Source organism: Grampus griseus (genome assembly GCF_964374135.1).
Source record: "Grampus griseus genome assembly, chromosome: 8".
NCBI classification, from domain to species: domain Eukaryota; kingdom Metazoa; phylum Chordata; class Mammalia; order Artiodactyla; family Delphinidae; genus Grampus; species Grampus griseus.
In genome coordinates, this window is record NC_139002.1 from 63,955,966 (window position 1) to 63,976,898 (window position 20,933).

At 36.9% G+C, this 20,933-nt stretch overlaps 1 protein-coding gene across 2 annotated transcripts in view; it reads right to left on the minus strand.

The window, feature by feature from the left end:
- Window positions 1–20,933, minus strand: part of STK33 (serine/threonine kinase 33) — a gene marked incomplete at both ends in the record, with an annotated part of 81,694 nt that overhangs the window by 31,207 nt on the left and 29,554 nt on the right. For both annotated transcript variants that reach the window (XM_082659210.1, XM_082659211.1), the window contains 2 exons: window positions 18,155–18,240; window positions 18,696–18,808. In XM_082659210.1, coding sequence (XP_082515336.1) covers window positions 18,155–18,240; window positions 18,696–18,808 — 199 coding nt within the window. The remainder of the gene's footprint in view (window positions 1–18,154; window positions 18,241–18,695; window positions 18,809–20,933) is intronic.

Here is a 20,933-nt window from a genome sequence, read left to right on the forward strand (position 1 = left end):
TTACACTTTTCTTCAATGTTTTCCAATAAAGTTTCATAATTTTCCCCAAATCTTATCTTGAATTTATTTCTAGAAATGATATATTCTTGAATATTATTTTACATCTTCATTTTTTTACATTTTATATTGTTGCTTGCTAGTGAAAAGAAATACAATGTCAATCTCTTTTTTCCAGGTTTACTGAGATATAATTGATATATAACATTGTGTAAGTTTAAAGTGGACAATGTGTTGATTTGATACACTTATATATCGATGAGTATCAACCTTAAATCCAGCTACCTTACTCAGCTCTTCTATTATTTCAAATAGTTTAATAATTTGTCTAATAATTTGTATATTACTGCAAATAATAAGAGTTTTCTTTCTGTTTTCCAATTCTCATGACTTTATTTTCCTTGTCTTAAGTTGACTAAGATCAACAATGTTGGGAAAAACTATTGAAAGCCGATTTCCTTGACTAGCTTCTTATTTTAAAGAAATGTTTCTCATGTTTCCCATTTAAAACGATATTTGCTGTAAACTTTTATCAGGTTAAGGAAGTTTTCTTCTATTCCTAATTAAATTATGAATGTATACTGAGTCTTATTACAAGTGTTTCCATTAAATTATCATATGCTTTTTCTCCTTTAATATATTAATGTGTGAATTTATATTTACAGATTTTTTTCCAAAATTAAACCATCATTGTATTTTTAGGGAAAATCCAACTAGATCACGACCTTTTTTATAAACACAGTTGGATCCAACTTGCTAACATGCTGTTTAAGGTTTTACATCTATATTAATAAGTAATATGGATCATTTTCCTTTTTCATAGGTTTGGTTTACAATGGTCTAATTTTGTTATACTAGAGTATACAGAATTAATACTAGACTCAAAATAAATCAGGAAAATTCTCTCTTTGGGGGCACAGGAGGAGAGTTATAAATTTGACATAAAAGTTTGGTAGAACTAATCTGTAAAATCATCTAGGCTTGGTGTTTTCCTGGTGGAAGATTTTAAACTACTGCTTCAATTTCCTTAGTAATTATATAGGACAATTCAAGTTTTCTATTTATTCTTTTTTTTTTTTAGTTTTTTTTTGGGGGGTGGACCATTTTTTAAAGTCTTTATTGAATTTGTTACAATATTGCTTCTCTTTCATGTTTTGGTTTTTTGGCCGTGAGGCATGTGGGATCTTAGCTCCCCAACCAGGATTGAACCTGCACCCCCTGCATTGCAAGGCAAAGTCTTAACCACTGGCCCACCAGGGAAGTCCCTTCTATTTATTCTTGAGACAATTTTATGAAGCTGTATTTTTTGAGGAAAATATTTTTTATGAAAAGAAATTTTGTCCATTTTTCCTAAGTTTTTCCCTTACCTTTTTAATATTTATCCTTTTAATTTCTGCTTTATCTGTGCCTGTATTCCCTTTTTCCTATTAATACTATTTTTGTCTTCTCTATTTCTTTCTTATTTTTGCCAAAGATTTATCTATTTGTTGGTCTTTTCAAAGAATCAAATGTTGGTCTCATTGATCTTCTCTTTTCTACCTTTCCTTTCCATTTAATTTATTTTCACTCTTACTTTGTTTTATTTTTCCTACTACTTTATTTGGGTATATTCTGTTGGGATTTTTTCCTGAGATTTTAAGTTGGATATGTAGTTCCTTTTTTAGCCTTTCTTCTTTTCTTTCTTTTCTTTTTCTTTTTTTGCGGTACGCGGGCCTCTCACTTGTCGTGGCCTCTCCCGTTGCGGAGCACAGGCTCCGGACGTGCAGGCTCAGCGGCCATGGATCACGGGCCCAGCCGCTACGTGGCATGTGGGATCTTCCCAGACCCGGGCACAAACCCGTGTCCCCTGCATCAGCAGGCGGACTCTCAACCACTGCGCCACTAGGGAAGCCCTTTTCTTCTTTTTTAATGTGAATACTCCAGGTGAAGTTTCTGCTGAAACACACCTTTACTGCATCTCACAGGTTTTGATATGTTGTATTTTTATTACCATTCAGTTCTACAAATTAAAAATTTGTTCTCATTAGTATTTATTCTTTAACCCATGACTTATCTAGAAGCATGTGATTTAATTTCCAAATATATACAGATATTTAATCTTATTGGCATTGACTTTTAACTTAATTGTGTATTGTTAGATAACATAATCTGTGTGAAAGTTATTGAGACTTGCTTTCTTCCTGGCCAGTTCAATTTTGGTAAATGTTCCTTCCACATGTGGTTAAGAAAAATGTATATTCTCTAATTGATGGATGCAGAATTGTATACATGTCCACTAAAATAAGCTTGTTACCTGTGTTGTTAAAATACCCTTGTTTCTGTTTTCATTTGCTTTACGTATCAATAATTGAGAGAAGTGCATTAAAATCTCCCACTATGATGGTGAATTTTCCAATTTCTCCATGTAATTTTGTCATTTTTGATGTATATTTTTGAGGTTATCTTATTAGTTGCATACATGTTTAAACTTATATATTTTGTTTGGATTGAACTTTTATCATTATAAAGTGACCTTCATTATCTCTAACGATGATTTGTTTGTGGCAAGGTATATTTAATTGATATTAATTCAGTTACTCAGGCTTTTTTTGGTTAGTGTTTGCCTGGTATGTTCTTTTCCATTCTTTTTCTTTCAATATTTGTGTCCTTATGCTTCAAATGTGCTTCTTGTAAATAGCACTTAGCTACATTTTTAAAAAGTCAACCTGACCTTATGTCTTTTAACAGGTATTTCTTTTTTAAAAATATTATTTTTTCACGTTTATTTATTTTTATTCATTTATTTATTTATTATTTTTGGCTGTGTTGGATCTTAGTGGCGGCATGCGGGATCTTTTGTTGTGGCACGTGGGCTTCTCTCTAGTTGTGGTGCGCAGGTTTTCTCTCTCTAGTTGTGGCACGTGGGCTCAGTAGTTGCGGGACGTGGGTTTAGATGCCCTGCAGCATGTGGGATTTTAGTCCCCCAACCAGTGATCAAACCCACATCCCCTGCATTTGAAGGTGGATTCTTTACCACTGCACCACCAGGGAAGTCCCTTAACAGGTATTTCTAACCCATTAACTTATTTGAAACTGTTTCTATCATTTAAGTTTGTTACTACAACTGTCTCACTCTTTGTATCTTTGTTAATCCTTTATTACTTTGAAAATCCATTGTCTACATCTTACATTTGAGCCCCCTCTTGTGTACCTATGTTCTCTCTCCGTTCTCAACACTTGTCATGTGTATATTATCTCACATTTTAAGTCTGGGTTATTATGAATATACTTTCTCCGCTTCTCCTTTGGTCTTTTTCTCTTTTTTTGGACACCAACACACTTTACTAAGGTATTTGAAGACTCTCGGTACACATGGCTCTTGCAGTATCTACTGGATTTCTTTGACCTCCTATTTAATTACTTCTATCAAGTGTTTTAAATCTAGGACTTGTGTGGCAAACCTGAGGCCTTGTATATTTGAAAATATTTTTATCATTCCCTTTCACTTGAATGACAATTTGGATGGATATAAAATTCTAAGTTTAAAGTTGTTTTCCCTGTAACACATTTAGAATTATTACTCCATTTACACTTGCATCCAATGTTGCTGCTGAAAAGTAAGATGTCAATGTGACTCTTGTTCTTTTTTATATGATATTGCTCTTTCTCTCTGGGAACATTTAGAATTTCCTCTTTGTTTTTGATGTTCTTAAATCTCATTATGTCTATTTTGTCAGTTTTTCCTTCTCTCTCCTATTTGGTAGTCTATCATCTATTTAGAGCTGAAGTCTTTCTTCTTTCTTTAATTCTGACGAATTATCTCTATTATTTTTTAAAAGATTTCCTTCTCCCTCTTTTTACTTTTTTCCTGAGACTCCTATTATATGGATTTTGTAACTTTTACTTTCAATTCCTTATAGCTTTTCTTTATTTTTTCAATTTGTTTATCTTCACCTGTTCCCTTCTATAAAGTTCTATTAAAGTCCCATAATCTGATCATCCAGTTTTTTTAATTCATTCTTCAGCTGCACCCATTTCACTACTTATCCTATATAACTGTATCTCTATTTTAACTATTATACCTAAATGGTTCTACCTGGTTTTGCTTTATCATTTCTTGCTTCATATTATTAACATCTTCCCTCATCTCTTGTAGCATGTTCATTTTGTTGACTTCTAAATTCTTGAACTGCCTATTCTAAACTCTCTTAATGGTGTGTGAAATGTGGCCTGTTAGCTCATACTCCACAGGGAGTACTGGCTCCTCAGGAGGACAGACCAGAACCAGGCCTTCAGCCCCAGGAGCTCAAAATCCCTAGGCACCAAAGATCTGCCCCCACAAAGCAACTCCTCAGTTCAGGGTTTCAACCTTATCAAACTTCTCCTCCAAGGAGGAACAACCCAAGGAGGAGGCACTTCTAAAAGTATAACCCACCTGTCCTAGGGTGTGGAGGCCAACAGGTAAGTCAATGCCTAAATCCAATTCGCACCCATTTTCCTTAGCTTCTCACTCATGCAGGGCCTCAGTGCTGCTCTGATTTTACTTTCTACTCCTGTGAGAGGACAGGCATCAGCGTCCCGAGGCAAAGGGGAACTTGGGTTGTTTTTGTCTTCCTATTTTACTTCCTTCCCTGGCTGTAACCTCACTCATACATGCCAGCTCAGAATATCCCCTTATCTTCCCAGGGGTTTTGCACACTATTCTCTGAATCCTGGTATCATGAGGTTTCTCTCTAAAGTTACTCTAGGTTTAATCTTCAGAGAACATGCAGAAGTTTGTGCTAATTCAGTACCTTGTCAGGAACCAGAGCCTCCTCCAGCTGGCCTTTCACTAGGTGGTTTTTGACATATAACCCAAACAGATTTAAAGAAATGAGTGACACTGCTACATCAAAATTCCTTCTACTTGTTTATAAGGTTCTCAGTGCTTACATCTATGGAAACTGAAAACAATAATACAACTGATGCTGAACACTGTCTCTCTCTAACATTAAGTAACATTCAATCATGGATGGATGGCTATTTGGGGGGAAATGTAGCCCTATCCATCCACTAAACAGATATTTTTCCAATACAATTTGACTTATGTTTGATAATTATTAACAATTATAATTACATTCCCTTGATCAATTATAAACAAATAATTAAAGTCACTCTTAAATAATTTTTAAAAATTTAGAGCCCTAGGGTCACGAGAAATAAAAACAAAAATATAAATATATATTTGAGCTGTTTTTTGCAAAATGAAACAAATGATAGGGTGATTAGTAAAAAGTCTTTCATGCAAAAATATATATTACATTGGGATAAATGCGGTGGAAGAAATGCAATACAAAAACAAATTCAAAGAAAAGAATGGATAATCTAAAGTTTCTTTTTTAAAAAAAATTTTTAAATTTTATTTATTTTTTTATACAGCAGGTTCTTATTAGTTATCCATTTTATACTTATGAGTGTATATATGTCAATTCCAATCTCCCAATTCATCACACCACCCCCCTCCCCGCCACTTTCCCCCCTTGGTGTCCATATGTTTGTTCTCTATGTCTGTGTCTCTATTTCTGCACCGCAAACTGGTTCATCTGTACCATTTTTCTAGGTTCCACATATACGCGTTAATATACGATATTTGTTTTTCTCTTTCTGACTTACTTCACTCTGTATGACAGTCTCGAGACCCATCCACATCTCTACAAATGACCCAATTTCGCTCCTTTTTATGGCTGAGTAATATTCCATTGCATATATGTGCCACATCTTCTTTATCCATTCATCTGTCAATGGGCATTTAGGTTGCTTCCATGACCTGGCTATTGTAAACAGTGCTGCAATGAACACTGGGGTGCATGTGTCTTTTTGAACTATGGTTTTCTCTGTGTATATGCCCAGTAGTGGGATTGCTGGGTCATATGGTAATTCTATTTTTAGTTTTTTAAGGAACCTCCATACTGTTCTCCATAGAGGCTGTATCAATTTACATTCCCACCAACGGTGCAAGAGGGTTCCCTTTTCTCCACACCCTCTCCAGTATTTGCTGTTTGTAGATTTTCTAATGATGGCCATTCTAATTGGTGATATCTCATTGTAGTTTTGATTTGCATTTCTCTAATAATTAGTGATGTTGAGCATCTTTTCATGTGCTTCCTGGCCATCTGTATGTCTTTTTTGGAGAAATGTCTATTTAGGTCTACTGCCCATTTTTTGATTGGATTGTTTGTTTTTTTGATATTGAGCTGCATGAGCTGCTTATAAATTTTTGAGATTAATCCTTTGTCAGTTGCTTCATTTGCAAATATTTTCTCCCATTCTGAGGGTTGTCTTTTCGTCTTGTTTATGGTTTCCTTTACTGTGCAAAAGCTTTTAAGCTTCATTAGGACCCATTTGTTTATTTTTGTTTTTATTTCCATTTCTCTAGGAGGTAGGTCAAAAAGGATCTTGCTGTGATTTATGTCATGGAGTGTTCTGCCTATGTTTTCCTCTAAGAGTTTTATAGTGTCTGGCCTTACATTTAGGTCTTCAATCCATTTTGAGTTTATTTTTGTGTATGGTGTTAGGGAGTGTTCTAATTTCATTCCTTTACATGTAGCTGTCCAGTTTTCCCAGCACCACTTATTAAAGAGGCTGTCTTTTCTCCATTGTATATTCCTGCCTCCTTTACCAAAGATAAGGTGATCATATGTGTGTGGGTTTATCTCTGGGCTTTCAATCCTGTTCCATTGATGTATATTTCTGTTTTTGTGCCAGTATGATACTGTCTTGATTACCGTAGCTTTGTAGTATAGTCTGAAGTCCGGGATCCTGATTCCTCCAGCTCCATTTTTCTTTCTCAAGACTGCTTTGGCTCTTTGGGGTCTTTTGTGTCTCCATACAAATTTTAAGATTTTTTTGTCCTAGTTCTGTAAAAAATGCCATTGGTAATTTGATAGGGATTGCACTGAATCTGTAGATTGCTTTGGGTAGTACAGTCATTTTCACAATATTGATTCTTCCAATCCAAGAACATGGTATATCTCTCCATCTGTTTGTATCGTCTTTAATTTCTTTCATCAGTCTTATAGTTTTCTGCATACAGGTCCTTTGTCTCCCTAGGTAGGTTAATTCCTAGGTATTTTATTCTTTTTGTTGCAATGGTAAATGGGAGTGTTTCCTTAATTTCTCTTTCAGATTTTTCATCATTAGTATATAGGAATGCAAGGTATTTCTGTGCATTAATTCTGTATCCTGCAACTTTACCAAATTCATTGATTAGCTCTAGTAGTTTTCTGGTGACATCTTTAGGATTCTCTATGTATAGTATCATGTCATCTGCAAACAGTGACAGTTTTACTTCTTCTTTTCCAATTTGTATTCCTTTTATTTCTTGTTATTCTCTGATTGCTGTGGTTAGGACTTTGAAAACTATGTTGAATAATAGTGGCGAGAGTGGACATCCTTGCCTTGTTCCTGATCTTAGAGGAAATGCTTTCAGTTTTTCACCATTGAGAATGATGTTTGCTGTGGATTTGTCGTATATGGCCTTTATTACGTTGAGGTAGGTTCCCTCTACGCCCACTTTCTGGAGATTTTTTATCATAAATCGGTGTTGAATTTTGTCAAAAGCTTTTTCTGCATCTGTTGAGATGATCAAGTATGGTTTTTCTCCTTCAATTTGTTAATATGGTGTATCACATTGATTGATATGCGTATATTGAAGAATCCTTGCATCCCTGGGATAAATCTCACTTGATCATGGTGTATGATCCTTTTAATGTGTTGTTGGATACTGTTTGCTAGTATTTTGTTGAGGATTTTTGCATCTATATTCATCACTGATATTGGTCTGTAATTTCCTTTTTTCACAGTATCTTTGTCTGGTTTTGGTATCAGGGTAATGGTGACCTCATAGAATGCGTTTGGGAGTGTTCCTTCCTCTGCAATTTTTTGGAAGAGTTTGAGAAGGATGGGTGTTAGCTTTTCTCTAAATGTTTGATAGAATTCACCTGTGAAGCCATCTGATCCCGGACTTTGCTTGCTGGAAGATTTTAAATCACAGTTTCAATTTCATTACTTGTGATTGGTCTGTCCATATTTTCTATTTCTTCCCGGTTCAGTCTTGGAAGGTTATACCTTTCTAAGAATTTGTCCATTTCTTCCAGGTTGTCCATTTTATTGGCATAGAGTTGCTTGTAGTAGTCTCTTGGGATGCTTTGCATTTCTGTGGTGTCTGTTGTAACCTCTCCTTTTTCACTTCTAATTTTATTGATTTGAGTCCTCTCCCTCCTTTTCTTGATGAGTCTGGCTAATGGTTTATCAATTTTGTTTATCTTCTCAAAGAACCAGCTTTTAGTTTTATTGATCTTTGCTATTGTGTTCTTTGTTTCTATTTCATTTATTTCTGCTCTGATCTTTATGATTTCTTTCCTTCTGCTAACTTTGGGTTTTGTTTGTTCTTCTTTCTCTAGTTCCTTGAGGTGTAAGGTTAGATTGTTTATTTGAGATTTTTGTTGTTTCTTGAGGTAGGCTTGTATTGCTATAAACTTCCCTCTTAGAACTGCTTTTGCTGCACACCATAGGTTTTGGATCGTGTTTTTGTTGTCATTTGTCTCTAGGTATTTTTTGATTTCCTCTTTGATTTCTTCAGTGATCTCTTGGTTATTTAGTAACGCATTGTTTAGCCTCCATGTGTTTGTATTTTTTACATTTTTTTCCCTGTAACTGATTTCTAATCTCATAGCGTTGTGGTCAGAAAAGATGCTTGATATGATTTCAATTTTCTTAAATTTACTGAGGCTTGATTTGTAACCCAAGATGTGATCTAACCTGGAGAATGTTCCATGTGCACTTGAGAAGAAAGTGTAATCTTCCATTTCTGGATGCAATGTCCTATAAATATCAATTAAATCTATCTGGTCTATTGTGTCATTTAAAGCTAGTATTTACTTATTAATTTTCTGTTTCGATGATCTGTCCATTGGTGTATGTGAGGTGTCAAAGTCCCCCGCTATTACTGTGTTACTGTCGATTTCCTCTTTTATACCTGTTAGCAGTTGCCTTATGTATAGAGGTGCTCCTATGTTGGGTGCATATATATTTATAATTGTTATATCTTCTTCTTGGATTGATCCCTTGATCATTATGTAGTGTCCTTCCTTTTCTCTTGTAACATTCTTTATTTTAAAGTCTATTTTACCTGATATGAGTATTGCTACTCCAGCTTTCTTTTGATTTCCATTTTCCTGGAATATCTTTTTCCATCCCCTCACATTCAGTCTGCATGTGTCCCTAGGTCTGAAGTGGGTCTCTTGTAGACAGCATATATATGGGTCTTGTTTTTGTATCCATTTAGCGAGCCTGTGGTTTTTAGTTGGAGCATTAAATTCATTCATGTTTAAGGTAATTATCCATATGTATGTTCCTGTTACCATTTTCTTAATTGTTATGGGTTTGTTTTTGTTGGCCCTTTTCTTGTGTTTCCCACTGAGGGAAGTTCCTCTAGCATTTGTTGTAGAGCTGGTTTGGTGGTGCTGAATTCTCTTACCTTTTGCTTGTCTGTAAAGCTTTTGATTTCTCTGTCGAATCTGAATGAGATCCTTGCCAGGTAGAGTAATCTTGGTTGTAGGTTCTTCTCTTTCACCACTTTAAATATATCGTGCCTCTCCCTTCTGGCTTGTAGAGTTTCTGCTGAGAAATCAGCTGTTAACCTTATGGGAGTTCCCTTGTATATTATTTGTCATTTTTCCCTTGCTGCTTTCAATAATTTTTCTTTGTCTTTAATTTTTGTCAATTTGATTACTATGTGTCTCAGCATGTTTCTCCTTGGGTTTATCCTGCCTGGGACTCTCTATGCTTCCTGGACTTGGGTGCCCATTTGCTTTCCCCTGTTAGGGAAGTTTTCGACTATAATCTCTTCAAATATTTTCTTGGGTCCTTTCTCTCTCTCTTCTCCTTCTGGGACCCCTATAATGCGAATGTTGTTGCATTTAATGTTGTCCCTGAGGTCTCTTAGGCTGTCTTCATTTCTTTTCATTCTTTTTTCTTTATTCTGTTCTGCAGCAGTGAATTCCACCATTCTGTCTTCCAGGTCACTTATCCATTCTTCTGCCTCAGTTATTCTGCTATTGATTCCTTCTAGTATATATATATTTTTAAGACTAGTCCTTTGTTTTATTAATTAATTAATTTATTTTTGCTGCGTTGGGTCTTCGTTTCTGTGCGAGGGCTTTCTCTAGTTGTGGCAAGAGGGGGCCACTCTTCATCATGGTGCGCGGGCCTCTCACTATCGCGGCCTCTCTTGTTGTGGAGCACAGGCTCCAGATGCACAGGCTCAGTAGTTGTGGCTCACGGGCCTAGTTGCTCCGTGGCATGTGGGATCCTCCCAGACCAGGGCTCGAACCCGTGTCCCCTGCATTAGCAGGCAGATTCTGAACCACTGCGCCACCAGGGAAGCCCCCTTCTAGTGTATTTTTCATTTCAGTTCTTGTATTGGTCATCTCTGTTTGTTTGTTCTTTAATTCTTCTAGTTCTTTGTTAAACATTTCTTGCATCTTCTTGATCTTTGCCTCCATTCTTTTTAGGAGGTCCTGGATCATCTTCACTATCATTATTCTGAATTCCTTTTCTGAAAGGTTGCCTATCTCCACTTCATTTAGTTGTTTTTCTGGGGTTTTATCTTGTTCCTTCATCTGTTACATAGCCCTCTGCCTTTTCATCTTGTCTGTGTTTCTGTGAATGTGGTTTTTGTTCTACGGGCTGCAGGATTGTAGTTCTTCTTGCTTCTGCTGTCTGCCCTATGGTGGATGAGGCTATCTAAGAGGCTTGAGCAAGCTTCCTGATGGGAGGGACTAGTGGTGGGTAGAGCTGGCTGTTGCTCTGGTGGGCAGAGCTCAGTAAAACTTTAATCCGCTTGTCTGCTGATGGGTGGGGCTGAGTTCCCTCCCTGTTGGTTGTTTGGCCTGAGGCAATCCAGCACTGGAGGCTACAGGCTCTTTGGTGGGGCAAATGGCGGACTCTGGGATGGCTCACACCAAGGAGTACTTCCCAGAACTTCTGCTTCCAGTGTCCTTGTCCTCATGGTGAGCCACAGCCACACCCTGCCTCTGCAGGAGACCCTCCAACACTAGCAGGTAGGTCTGGTTCAGTCTCCTGTGGGGTCACTGTTCCTTCCCCTGGGTCCTGATGAGCACACTACTTTGTGTGTGTCCTCCAAGAGTGGAGTCTCTGTTTCCCCCAGGGAAAAGTCCTGCAATCAAATCCCACTAGCCTTCAGAGTCTGATTCTCTATGAATTCCTCCTCCCGTTGCCAGACCTCCAGGTTGGGAAGCCTGACGTGGGGCTCAGAACCTTCACTCCAGTGGGTGGCCTTCTGTGGTATAAGTGTTCTCCAGTTTGTGATTTGATTTTATTGTGATTGCGCCCCTCTTACTGTCTTATTGTGGTTTTTCTTTTGTCTTTGTATGTGGGGTATCTTTTTTGGTGAGTTCCAGTGCCTTCCTGTTGAAAATTGCTCAGCAGTTAGTTGTGATTTTGATGCTCTCGCAAGAGGGAGTGAGCGCACATCCTTCTATTCTGCCATCTTGAACCTATCTCTCAACTGCATTTCTAAATACTTCAATTCCTGGCTGTGCCTCCCTGGGAGGATCCTGAGCAAACCCAGGTCCTGTCCACATGGATGTAGCCCCAGGTTGTCCTGAAGCCCAAATCCCAGCAAGTCCTATGGAGACTGAACTCCTGTTGCAAGGACGCTGGCCCTTCGAGTCCCAAAGCGGAGGACCTGGTGGTGCTTGAGGAGACAGAACTCTAAAGTTTTTGTTAAAGGATAATTTGCTCATAAATTTTTTAAATTGGATGAGATGGAGGTGTTATATATGTAAAAAAAGTTAGATTTATTTTTAATTACCAACATTTACAATATATAGGAAATTATATCCCTTGTAATTATTTACATTTATGATGAAAAACTTTTAAGCTCAACCTAAAAATATCTGAAGAGATTCGTTACTTTTCAGTCTTTCTGAAATTATTCAAGCACAGACGTTTGAATATACTGTTCCAAAAAGCACCTCATTCTTCTTCCAATCTACAAAACCAGTAAGTCTTCTATACTTTTGTCTTACCCCATTTTCCTAGTCACCTGAAAAAGTTTTTATTCCTTTTACTCTTTCATCTAACATTTCTTCTTAGTTGAAAAATTGTGTTGATTGTCTTTCTAATGTCTATTTCTCTCCTCTCCTCTGTTCCATTCTCACTGCCCTCGTTCCAATCTTTATTATCTCACCTGAGTCCTATTTCAGTTCTCCAACTTTACTTGCCACTCTGCAAACCATATCACACATACTGTTGCCAGATTATTCTTCCTGAAGTTCTGTCTGCCCTGGCCAGCAATACATCCACCAACCCACTAACTGATAGAGTTGACCTGTGAAGAATCTTAGACACTTGCTACTTGTTCCCAACCTGCTCCAATGCCTATCCTGTTCTATCTCCCCATTAAGATCCTGTTTCTGCCCTTCAGCCATGATCTGTGCATAAGGATCCCTCAAATTTATTCCTAGGGCCCTTCTGGCTTCACACTATTTCAGCCAGGATACTGCATTAGAAGAGGAGCTCCCCCCTCAGAATAGCCCACAGACCCCATCCAAGTCCACTCAAATCACTCCACAAGGGTTGAAGGGACAAAGCAGAAAACAAAACTCACATAAGTTCAGCTATGATCTGGTACTCCAGTGCCTTTCAGTAGCAATCCATTGTCAAACAAGTCAAATACAAAGTCTTCTCTATGTAGGCCAAGGTCTAGAGCAAAATAGCCCTAATCTGCCTTTACAGCTTAATTTCCCACTACTTCCCTACGTGTCTTCTATGAGTCTAAAAAACCAGAACTACTAATATACTTCATTTTTTCTTTCTCTATATCTTTGTAAAGTTCTTTCTATCTAGAATCCCCTGCCTTCTTACCATGACTCCAACTTTAATTTCTACTTTTACCCATTTATTTAGAGTCAGATCACATATTACCTTCATTTTAAGTGGTTTTTGTAACCCGCTAAAGGGAATAATAGCTCTCTTCTTAAAAACCTAATAGTACTACTACTATACTATATACTATATAAATACATGTTTTATATATTAAATATAATATACATTTAATATACATTAATAAGTACAAATATGATATAATAAATATTTTATAGAATATATATTTTATACAGTATATTTTATATATATATATATATATATATAAAATAGGTATACACACACACACATCATATACTCATTCTCTGCCTGTGTTTTTGTTTTAAACTTTCCACTATGCTTTGGCAACCTGTAGGAAGGGACTATGCCAGACTCATCCTTGTGTCCTCCACAGCACATAGTAGTTATTCAATGAATATTTGTTTGAATTATTAAGTATATATCAATCACTGAATTTTGAGTAAATGCCCAAGGTTCCTGGTTCATGAACTTCCAAACATAATTCTTATTTATTAAAAAACCTTCATTAAAGAGGGCTTTCAAAGTGTATTCATATATGTAAGATAATTCAGAATTTAAGAATAAGTAAATATATCAATAGTAAAATAAAGGTAAGAGACTTAATATATTTAGGAAGAAAATATACAGTAGGAAAAAAAATAGTTAAGTATTAGAATAATTACCAGTAATTAGTTAGGTATCAGAAAATTCCAATTCTTTTACATAGAGTATACAGGCTAAAGGTTAAAAGCTAATGACCAAAGCCTAAATAACAGTTTGTGAATTAGTGAACAAGGACCCTGTTCACACATAGGAAAGAATGTTCTGAAGTTAGACCCTACAGTTCATTACAAGAGCATTTGTAAAGTGTGACTAAAAAGCAAAGTACACTGTAATTTGTGGTAAATCACTCAATGGGAGAGACTGTGTTTTATTCATCTTTGTACCCACATAGTGCCCGATGAATTAAAATCAAAAGACACTTGTTAAAATCAACATAGACATTTAAATGACTGTTGTCCCGTTTAAAATAAGCCACCCTGCAAGACTGACGCACTATAATAATAATTTCCTTCCGTCAAAGAGCTTGCAATTGTTCCCCACTATCTATGGCAGGAAGTTAAAACTCTTTAGCCTGGGATTCAAGTGCCCTCACAATTTTCTTTCCTTTTCTAAAGTCTTATTTCCCACTTCTTTCCTTCAGGCATCTTATTTGTCAGTCAAATTGAACTCCTGATTTCACACTTGCTTGCCTCTGTATCCCTCTGTTCATCTGGCAATTTCTTATGTCATTTATCATTTTCTTCTTTGCTTTGTATCTTATACATAGCTTGTTTTCCTTATTATATTGTAAGTTCCTCATGTCAGAGACTAGGTCCTATATGTCTTTAACTATATTTTATTACCTAGCACAGGGCCTGGCACATGGTAGGCACACACACAAAGAATCTGTTGAAGGAATTACTGAATAATACCAGTAGAGCTCAACTCCGGAAACTACTTTTTGACAAGCCATAAAAGAAAAATGCTTTTGTTAATTTATGACAGAGTTCTTAAATATAAGCAGGCATTAAAAATACTGGGGAAACTTGTTAAGTATGCAAATTCTTGGTGTTAGTTGTTACCAGGGGACTTAATACCAAGGGGCAACCATAACTATCTAATAAGGAATGAAGTCCTGAACCACTGCTGAGAATGAAAAGGGCAAAAAAGAAGAAAAGGATAAAGAGGATAACAGGCACACTCTTGGCAGTGGGAGTCATCATCAAACTCTTCCTTTGTAGTAAAGTCATTATTGGCTGTTTTTCCTTGCATCTGATCTTCGACTTTTTTTTTTAAATACCTGGGTTTTTGTTTTGTTTTTTATAAATTTATTTATTTATTTATTTTAGGTTGTGTTGGGTCTTCGTTGCTGTGCACAGTCTTTCTCTAGTTGCAGCGAGTGGGGGCTACTCTTTGTTGCGGTGCGCGGGCTTCTCACTGCGGTGGCTCCTCTTGTTGCAGAGCATGGGCTCTAGGTGTGCGGGCTTCAGTAGTTGTGGCACACGGGCTCAGTAGTTGTGGCACATGGGCTTAGTTGCTGCACAGCACGTGGGATCTTCCCGGACCAGGGCTCGAACCCGTGTCCCCTGCATTGGCAGGCGGATTCTCAACCACTGCGCCACCAGGGAAGTCCCGATCTTTGACTTTTTAAATCAGGATGACAATATCTGTTTAAGACCCATTCACTTAAATGTACATAGCGAAGCAATGATTATTTTTCTCAGAATACTTTTCAGATATGTACTGTATTTCAAAATGCACAATATATAGGTAAACCATAGAAACTTTTTATCCAATAAAGCTCTTTGAAAAGAATGTTACTATTTGTTCGGTATTGGAAGATCAGTTCTTCTTATAAAGCAGTAAGGCACTGAGAGAACTAATGTGTTCTCTTTAGATTATTTCAAACAGGATATGAATTACAGGAAGCAAGACTTCAAGTGGTTAAGAAGAAAAGAGTTTTGCCTTTCAGAAGTTTACAAAATGCCAGTATTCTAAACTTCATACACTGAACTCCTTAGGATAGTCTGATATAGTACGCGCTATCTGTCACTTCTCTATCCATTTGGCAAAGACTACATAGAGACAAATGTTACAGAGGCTCAAAAATGGAGACTTCTGGAAAAATGACCAAAGCCAGAAATAAAGTTGTACTAATTAGAAAACAAATAATTAAATGGCCAAACCCGAATGTTGTGTGATGCTGAAAAGAGATAGATTTCTAAAGCATACCATCTGTTTTACAGTTTTTATTTTGCTGTACTGCAAATCTACTCAGTAGTTTTGCAATGATCTAGCTGCTAACTCATTTGCACAATTACTTTAGGCCAGAAATACTTATTGCACAGAATCATTTGAGAGTTCAACACATTCACAGAAGAGGGCAGATATAAACCATTTTTGAGTGAAGACAATTTCTTTAGTCCTTAAAGAAAATGTTATTCAAAAAAAATGATTAGAAATTGCCAAAAGAAAATCAGAATGCTATCACTATAAATTTATGGTATCTAAACCTATCTAGGCCTCAGGGTCACCATCAACCCCTCTGTTGGCCATTCTAATGAAAACTCATTCTCATCTTGACCCCTCGGCAGCGTTTACCTGGGAGCTGACTGCTCCTGCTTTCTCAAACACTCTTCTCACTTAATTTCCTTGGTACCACCCTCCTGACTTTCCTTCTTCCTCATCAGCTATTCCTTTTCAGCCTCCACTGCTAGCTTCTCCTCTTCTAAATGTTGTAGTGTTTAAGGCAGGGTGCTAAGGCCTCTTGTCCTTTCTATCTGTATTTTCTTCCTAGCTTATCTCTTCAGCCCAATGGCTTTACATGGCATCTATACTCAGGATTCACAGATTTATATCTCCAGCTCATTCTTCTCGAGTTCCAGGCTCATACATTCAATGATCTATTTGAAATCTCCACTTGAATGCTACATAGGCATCTCAAATTTAGCATGTCTCATATGGAACTCTTGACTCACCACTCTTCCCCCAGAAAAAAAAAAATCTATTTCTCCTACAGTCTTCCACATCTCAGCAAATGGCACTACCATCCAACCAGCTGTTAAAGCAAAATCTAAAAATCATCCTGATACCTCCCTTATCCTTATCTCTTATCTGATTCATCACCAAGCCCTATCAAATATACCTAAAAAATATATTACATTTATTTCTCTTCAACTCTATTGCTACCACCCTGTCCAAGCCACCATCATCTCTCAACATTACTACTGCATTATAAGCATATCATGTATTTGCAGTACCTAACACAGTGTCTAGCAAGTCATAGATGTAAAATAACTTTCGGCATAGATAAATATTACTTAGCAATATTCCTATGTCTCTAAGACAATCTCTAATTTCCATTCTCAGACATTTTCTGACATACCTACAGATATTCATTTACTGAATCATCTACTCATCCAGCAATTATTTATTATTGTATTAATTGGTATTAGGTTTAACTGCATATTTCACAGTATCTCAAAGATGACAGACATTTGTCTCCTGCTCATATAAAAATGTCTGGAGGTAGGCAATCAAGGGCTGGCATAGCAGCTCTATATGCTAAGAGCCCTGGTTCCTTGCATCTTGTTGCTCTGCTATCCCGTTTATAAATTCCACTCTATGATCTAATATGGCTACTTAAACTCCACCAATCACAGCTGCATTTCAGTCACTAGGGAAGAAGATGGATGTGAGGAAGGCCATACCCCCTCCATTTAAGGACACTTCCCAGAAATTGCTCCTACCTCCACTTAGATCTCATTGACCAGCACCATAACTAGCAACGATGGGGAAGAACTAGCAAAGAAGACAAGATAGCAATGTTACCAGCTAAAAGCCAGGATCCTCATTTCCACAGAAGAAAGAGAAAATAAATACTGAGAGGTAGTAGCATCCTCTTCCAAAGTTCCTGTTGTGACCAGGTAATGTTCTGGGTACAGGGATACAAAGACCAGTAAGACATAGGGTCACAAGGGCTTCCCTGGTGGCGCAGTGGTTGAGAGTCCGCCTGCCGATGCAGGGGACACCCGTTCGTGCCCCGGTCCGGGAAGATCCCACAGGCCGCGGAGCAGCTGGGCCTGTGAGCCATGGCCGCTGAGCCTGCGCGTCCGGAGCCTGTGCTCCGCAACGGGAGAGAGGCCACAACAGTGAGAGGCCCGTGTACCGCAAAAAAAAAAAAAGACATAGGGTCACTGCTCAAGGCATTAGTCCAATGGGGGAAAGCAATATGTAAATGAATAATTACTCAAGATTTCAAGCCAGGCAACAGACACTGTTAGAAGACCTTGGCTTTTCTGAATCCCTGAAGATTCCTTGCATCCAAAGAGTTGAAAGAGAAGTAGATGGTTCCAGTGCTTTACATCACTAAACTATACAGACTGCTTCAATATTCCACAGCTTTAATAATGGACATTTCTCAGCTCTATTTTACTGGATTTGATACAAAAGAAAAGTTCATTTAAACCTCTATAAACATATATAAACAACAGTGGTAGTAGTTTTAACAGTTTGAAAATATCCATTTCAGAAATGTGGCAACACTCAATAATTTTTTTAACTTGTCAGAAGATGAAACTAAATGACTGTTTTAAGAAGACTATATATAAACTACAAGGCCAGATGAGAAGAAATAAGCAATGACGGCATGCCAAAAAGAAAAAAAAGAAGTAATACTGTAACTTACCGTTAACCACTGGTTATCTAGTAGTTCCTTAGCTGTGATTCTATGAGCAGGATCTACTTTCATAAGTTGTTTCAAAACACTTTTAGCTGCAAATAAGGGAAAAATCCTGAAAGTCTTATTTATCTCAACTATAATTAGTACCACACATTTTCCAGTTTATTTAGGATTAGGTCTGTATGATATGAAGGAAACTTCTCAGTTATAAAATAAGTATCATCAGTACCAATGGCTAGTATTAAATAAAGTTTAAGGCCTACAGTGAGGTTTTATTGCCTGGATTACCTGGTTTATGGTCTATAGTAAAAAATTAGCTAGATGATCAGCAAATTTCCTCTTCAATTTTTATTATGCATTTTCTGTTTTTGCTGAAAGTTTCAACTATAACAAGCACAGTGAAGATATCACTATTACCACAAGTAAATAGTGTATTTCTACAAGTAAATTTAATGACTAACCAGAGATCTAAAGTATCTGAGTTACTGGCTGCCTTTCTTATATTATGTATACTTGCTTTAGTAAATAATAACAAATCTATACTTACCAGAATCACTTATGGAATCCCAGACTGAACCTTTAAAATGTAGTTCTCCCTTTCTTATTAACTCAAAAAGCTTCTCTTCTGAGCTTGCCATAAAGGGTGCTTCTCCACATAATCTACAACAAAGACAGTCGTTTTGTTAAGAGTTTTTAAAAAATAATCAGAATGAGGCTATTAAAAATTAAGTTTCCACAGGACTTGGAAGTAGTGGTGCTTCATATTTAAATAAAGGAGAGAAAGAGGTGGGAACTCCTCTGGATGTAGAAATGGAAGCGAAGGGCTTTTGCAAGATCTGTGCTAGGCTCTTGTATACATTGGAACTTCCACATTTGCAAATGACCCAAAGCTCTTCCAGGTGGGGAAACACTAAAGGGTTAAAATACAGAAAGGTGTGTGAGTTTAAGTGCACAGTAATAGTGGTGGATGATAGAGGAGAAACACTTCAACGAGAGCAAAGGTAAGGTAACACCTTAAGGTACATAATTCACATTGGACTTACAGAAAGATATACAGAGTTATCAGAGTCTAACGAGAGTTATCAGACTCTAATGACCATGTAAGAGTTTTACCTGTGGTAAAATGCTACACGAATGTTAGTGATAGTAAGAATGACCCTGGGGTCTACAGGCTCTGAGTCAAAACCAAAAATCCATTAAAATGGCCACAACTCTTCAAAAATGATACATAAAATGAAGAAAATCTGCATGAGGAAAATCAGTCTGGAAGGGTGAAAGCTGAGTATATGTAACAACCAATATCAGTAAAGCCATGTGTATACAGTACACATGGGCTTATTTGTAGATTCTGTAGTACGGGGACTATGAGTCTTTAGAATCTTTTAAAGGAAGCACCGTGCTATACTTTACAAAGAGCATGGCAAGCCTATGCTTCCATAGGTGATCTAGTCCAAAACTACAAGAACATGCTTAAAAGTTGCAAACGTTAGCCATCATCTTTATCATCAACCCCAACATCTGAGGGCAACCCTGTAGACAACAACCAGATTTTCCCAATGACAACCACAGAGAAGTTGGACCTGGACTCATCACAGAGGCAACTCTAACTCTGTATGTCTATTCTTCAACTCTCAGGATTATACTTTTCCACTTTATTATGGAAACAGTAAAACGGCAGAATTCCATTACACTTCCCAAATGCTGGTCTATTATGTACATAAGTATAATGTATAATGATCTCCAGGTCTCTTAACAGATTTTTACTGATTTTTGTTTTTAGTCATATTTTTCTTAAAGTTCTTTAAAAACCTTTCCCACGAATATTTTTTGAATAAGTCTAAATTTGGTAAATATCTTACATGACAATGATTTTCTGGGGGGGGGAAGGGGGAGAGCTGTTCTCATCCTAGTAATTTATCAAACTAGGCTGGATAACACAGCTTTTCATTTACCAATAGGTTCTTGTTAAGTGATAAATATTTATTAAATTGTTCTGCAAACTCTCATTTTAATACTTTTTATTTCTCCAGCTCATTCTGACCCTCCTCTCTCTGATCTTACTTGCCTTACTACTGTTTAGTTTTAAAATGCAATAAAAAAAAGCCCAAAAAAATGGTCTTATGGACAATTACAATCTATTATAGCAAGTACAGGCCAGCAAAAGCCTGGCTCATTGAGTCTGTTAACAACCAGTGATATGCACATTCACCAATTTCTTAGCTGCTCCCACACTGCCTGACTAGCATGCAACTATATAGCTCAAGGGCTACATTTTAAAAATTCCACTTTTTTCTGTCCTTTACAATTTTATTCACACAAAATGTATCTAATGGTTGGTCAATCAGCAGCGTATGAAATTTTATGACAGCAATTTTCTGCACATCCAGAAAAGGGAATCCAAGACGTGAAAAATGCCTCTTAAAGCCTTCCGATTATTTTGCTTCATAGGAATCAAAACAGCAAAAGATAGTGCCCATAAAGAGTATTTATGTCAATTTCACCTTGAGAAAGTATGTTATCATTGTCCAATTAAGTAGCAATGAAACAGGGGTAACTGATAAACAAGAAAATAACCCCCCTGGAGAAGGTAATATGTTTGTGCCCTTGTTGAAGGAAATTATCTGTAAGACCACTGGGCTCAGGCAGATTAATGAATAGGAACTGATTAGCTAAGCAAGAGTCTACTGTAAAGAAAAAAGTATGTCATCATTATGATACGCAGTCACACTCAGAAGCAGAAAAATTAAAATTACATCTTTAAGTAGGAGAAAAAAATTTAAGGTAT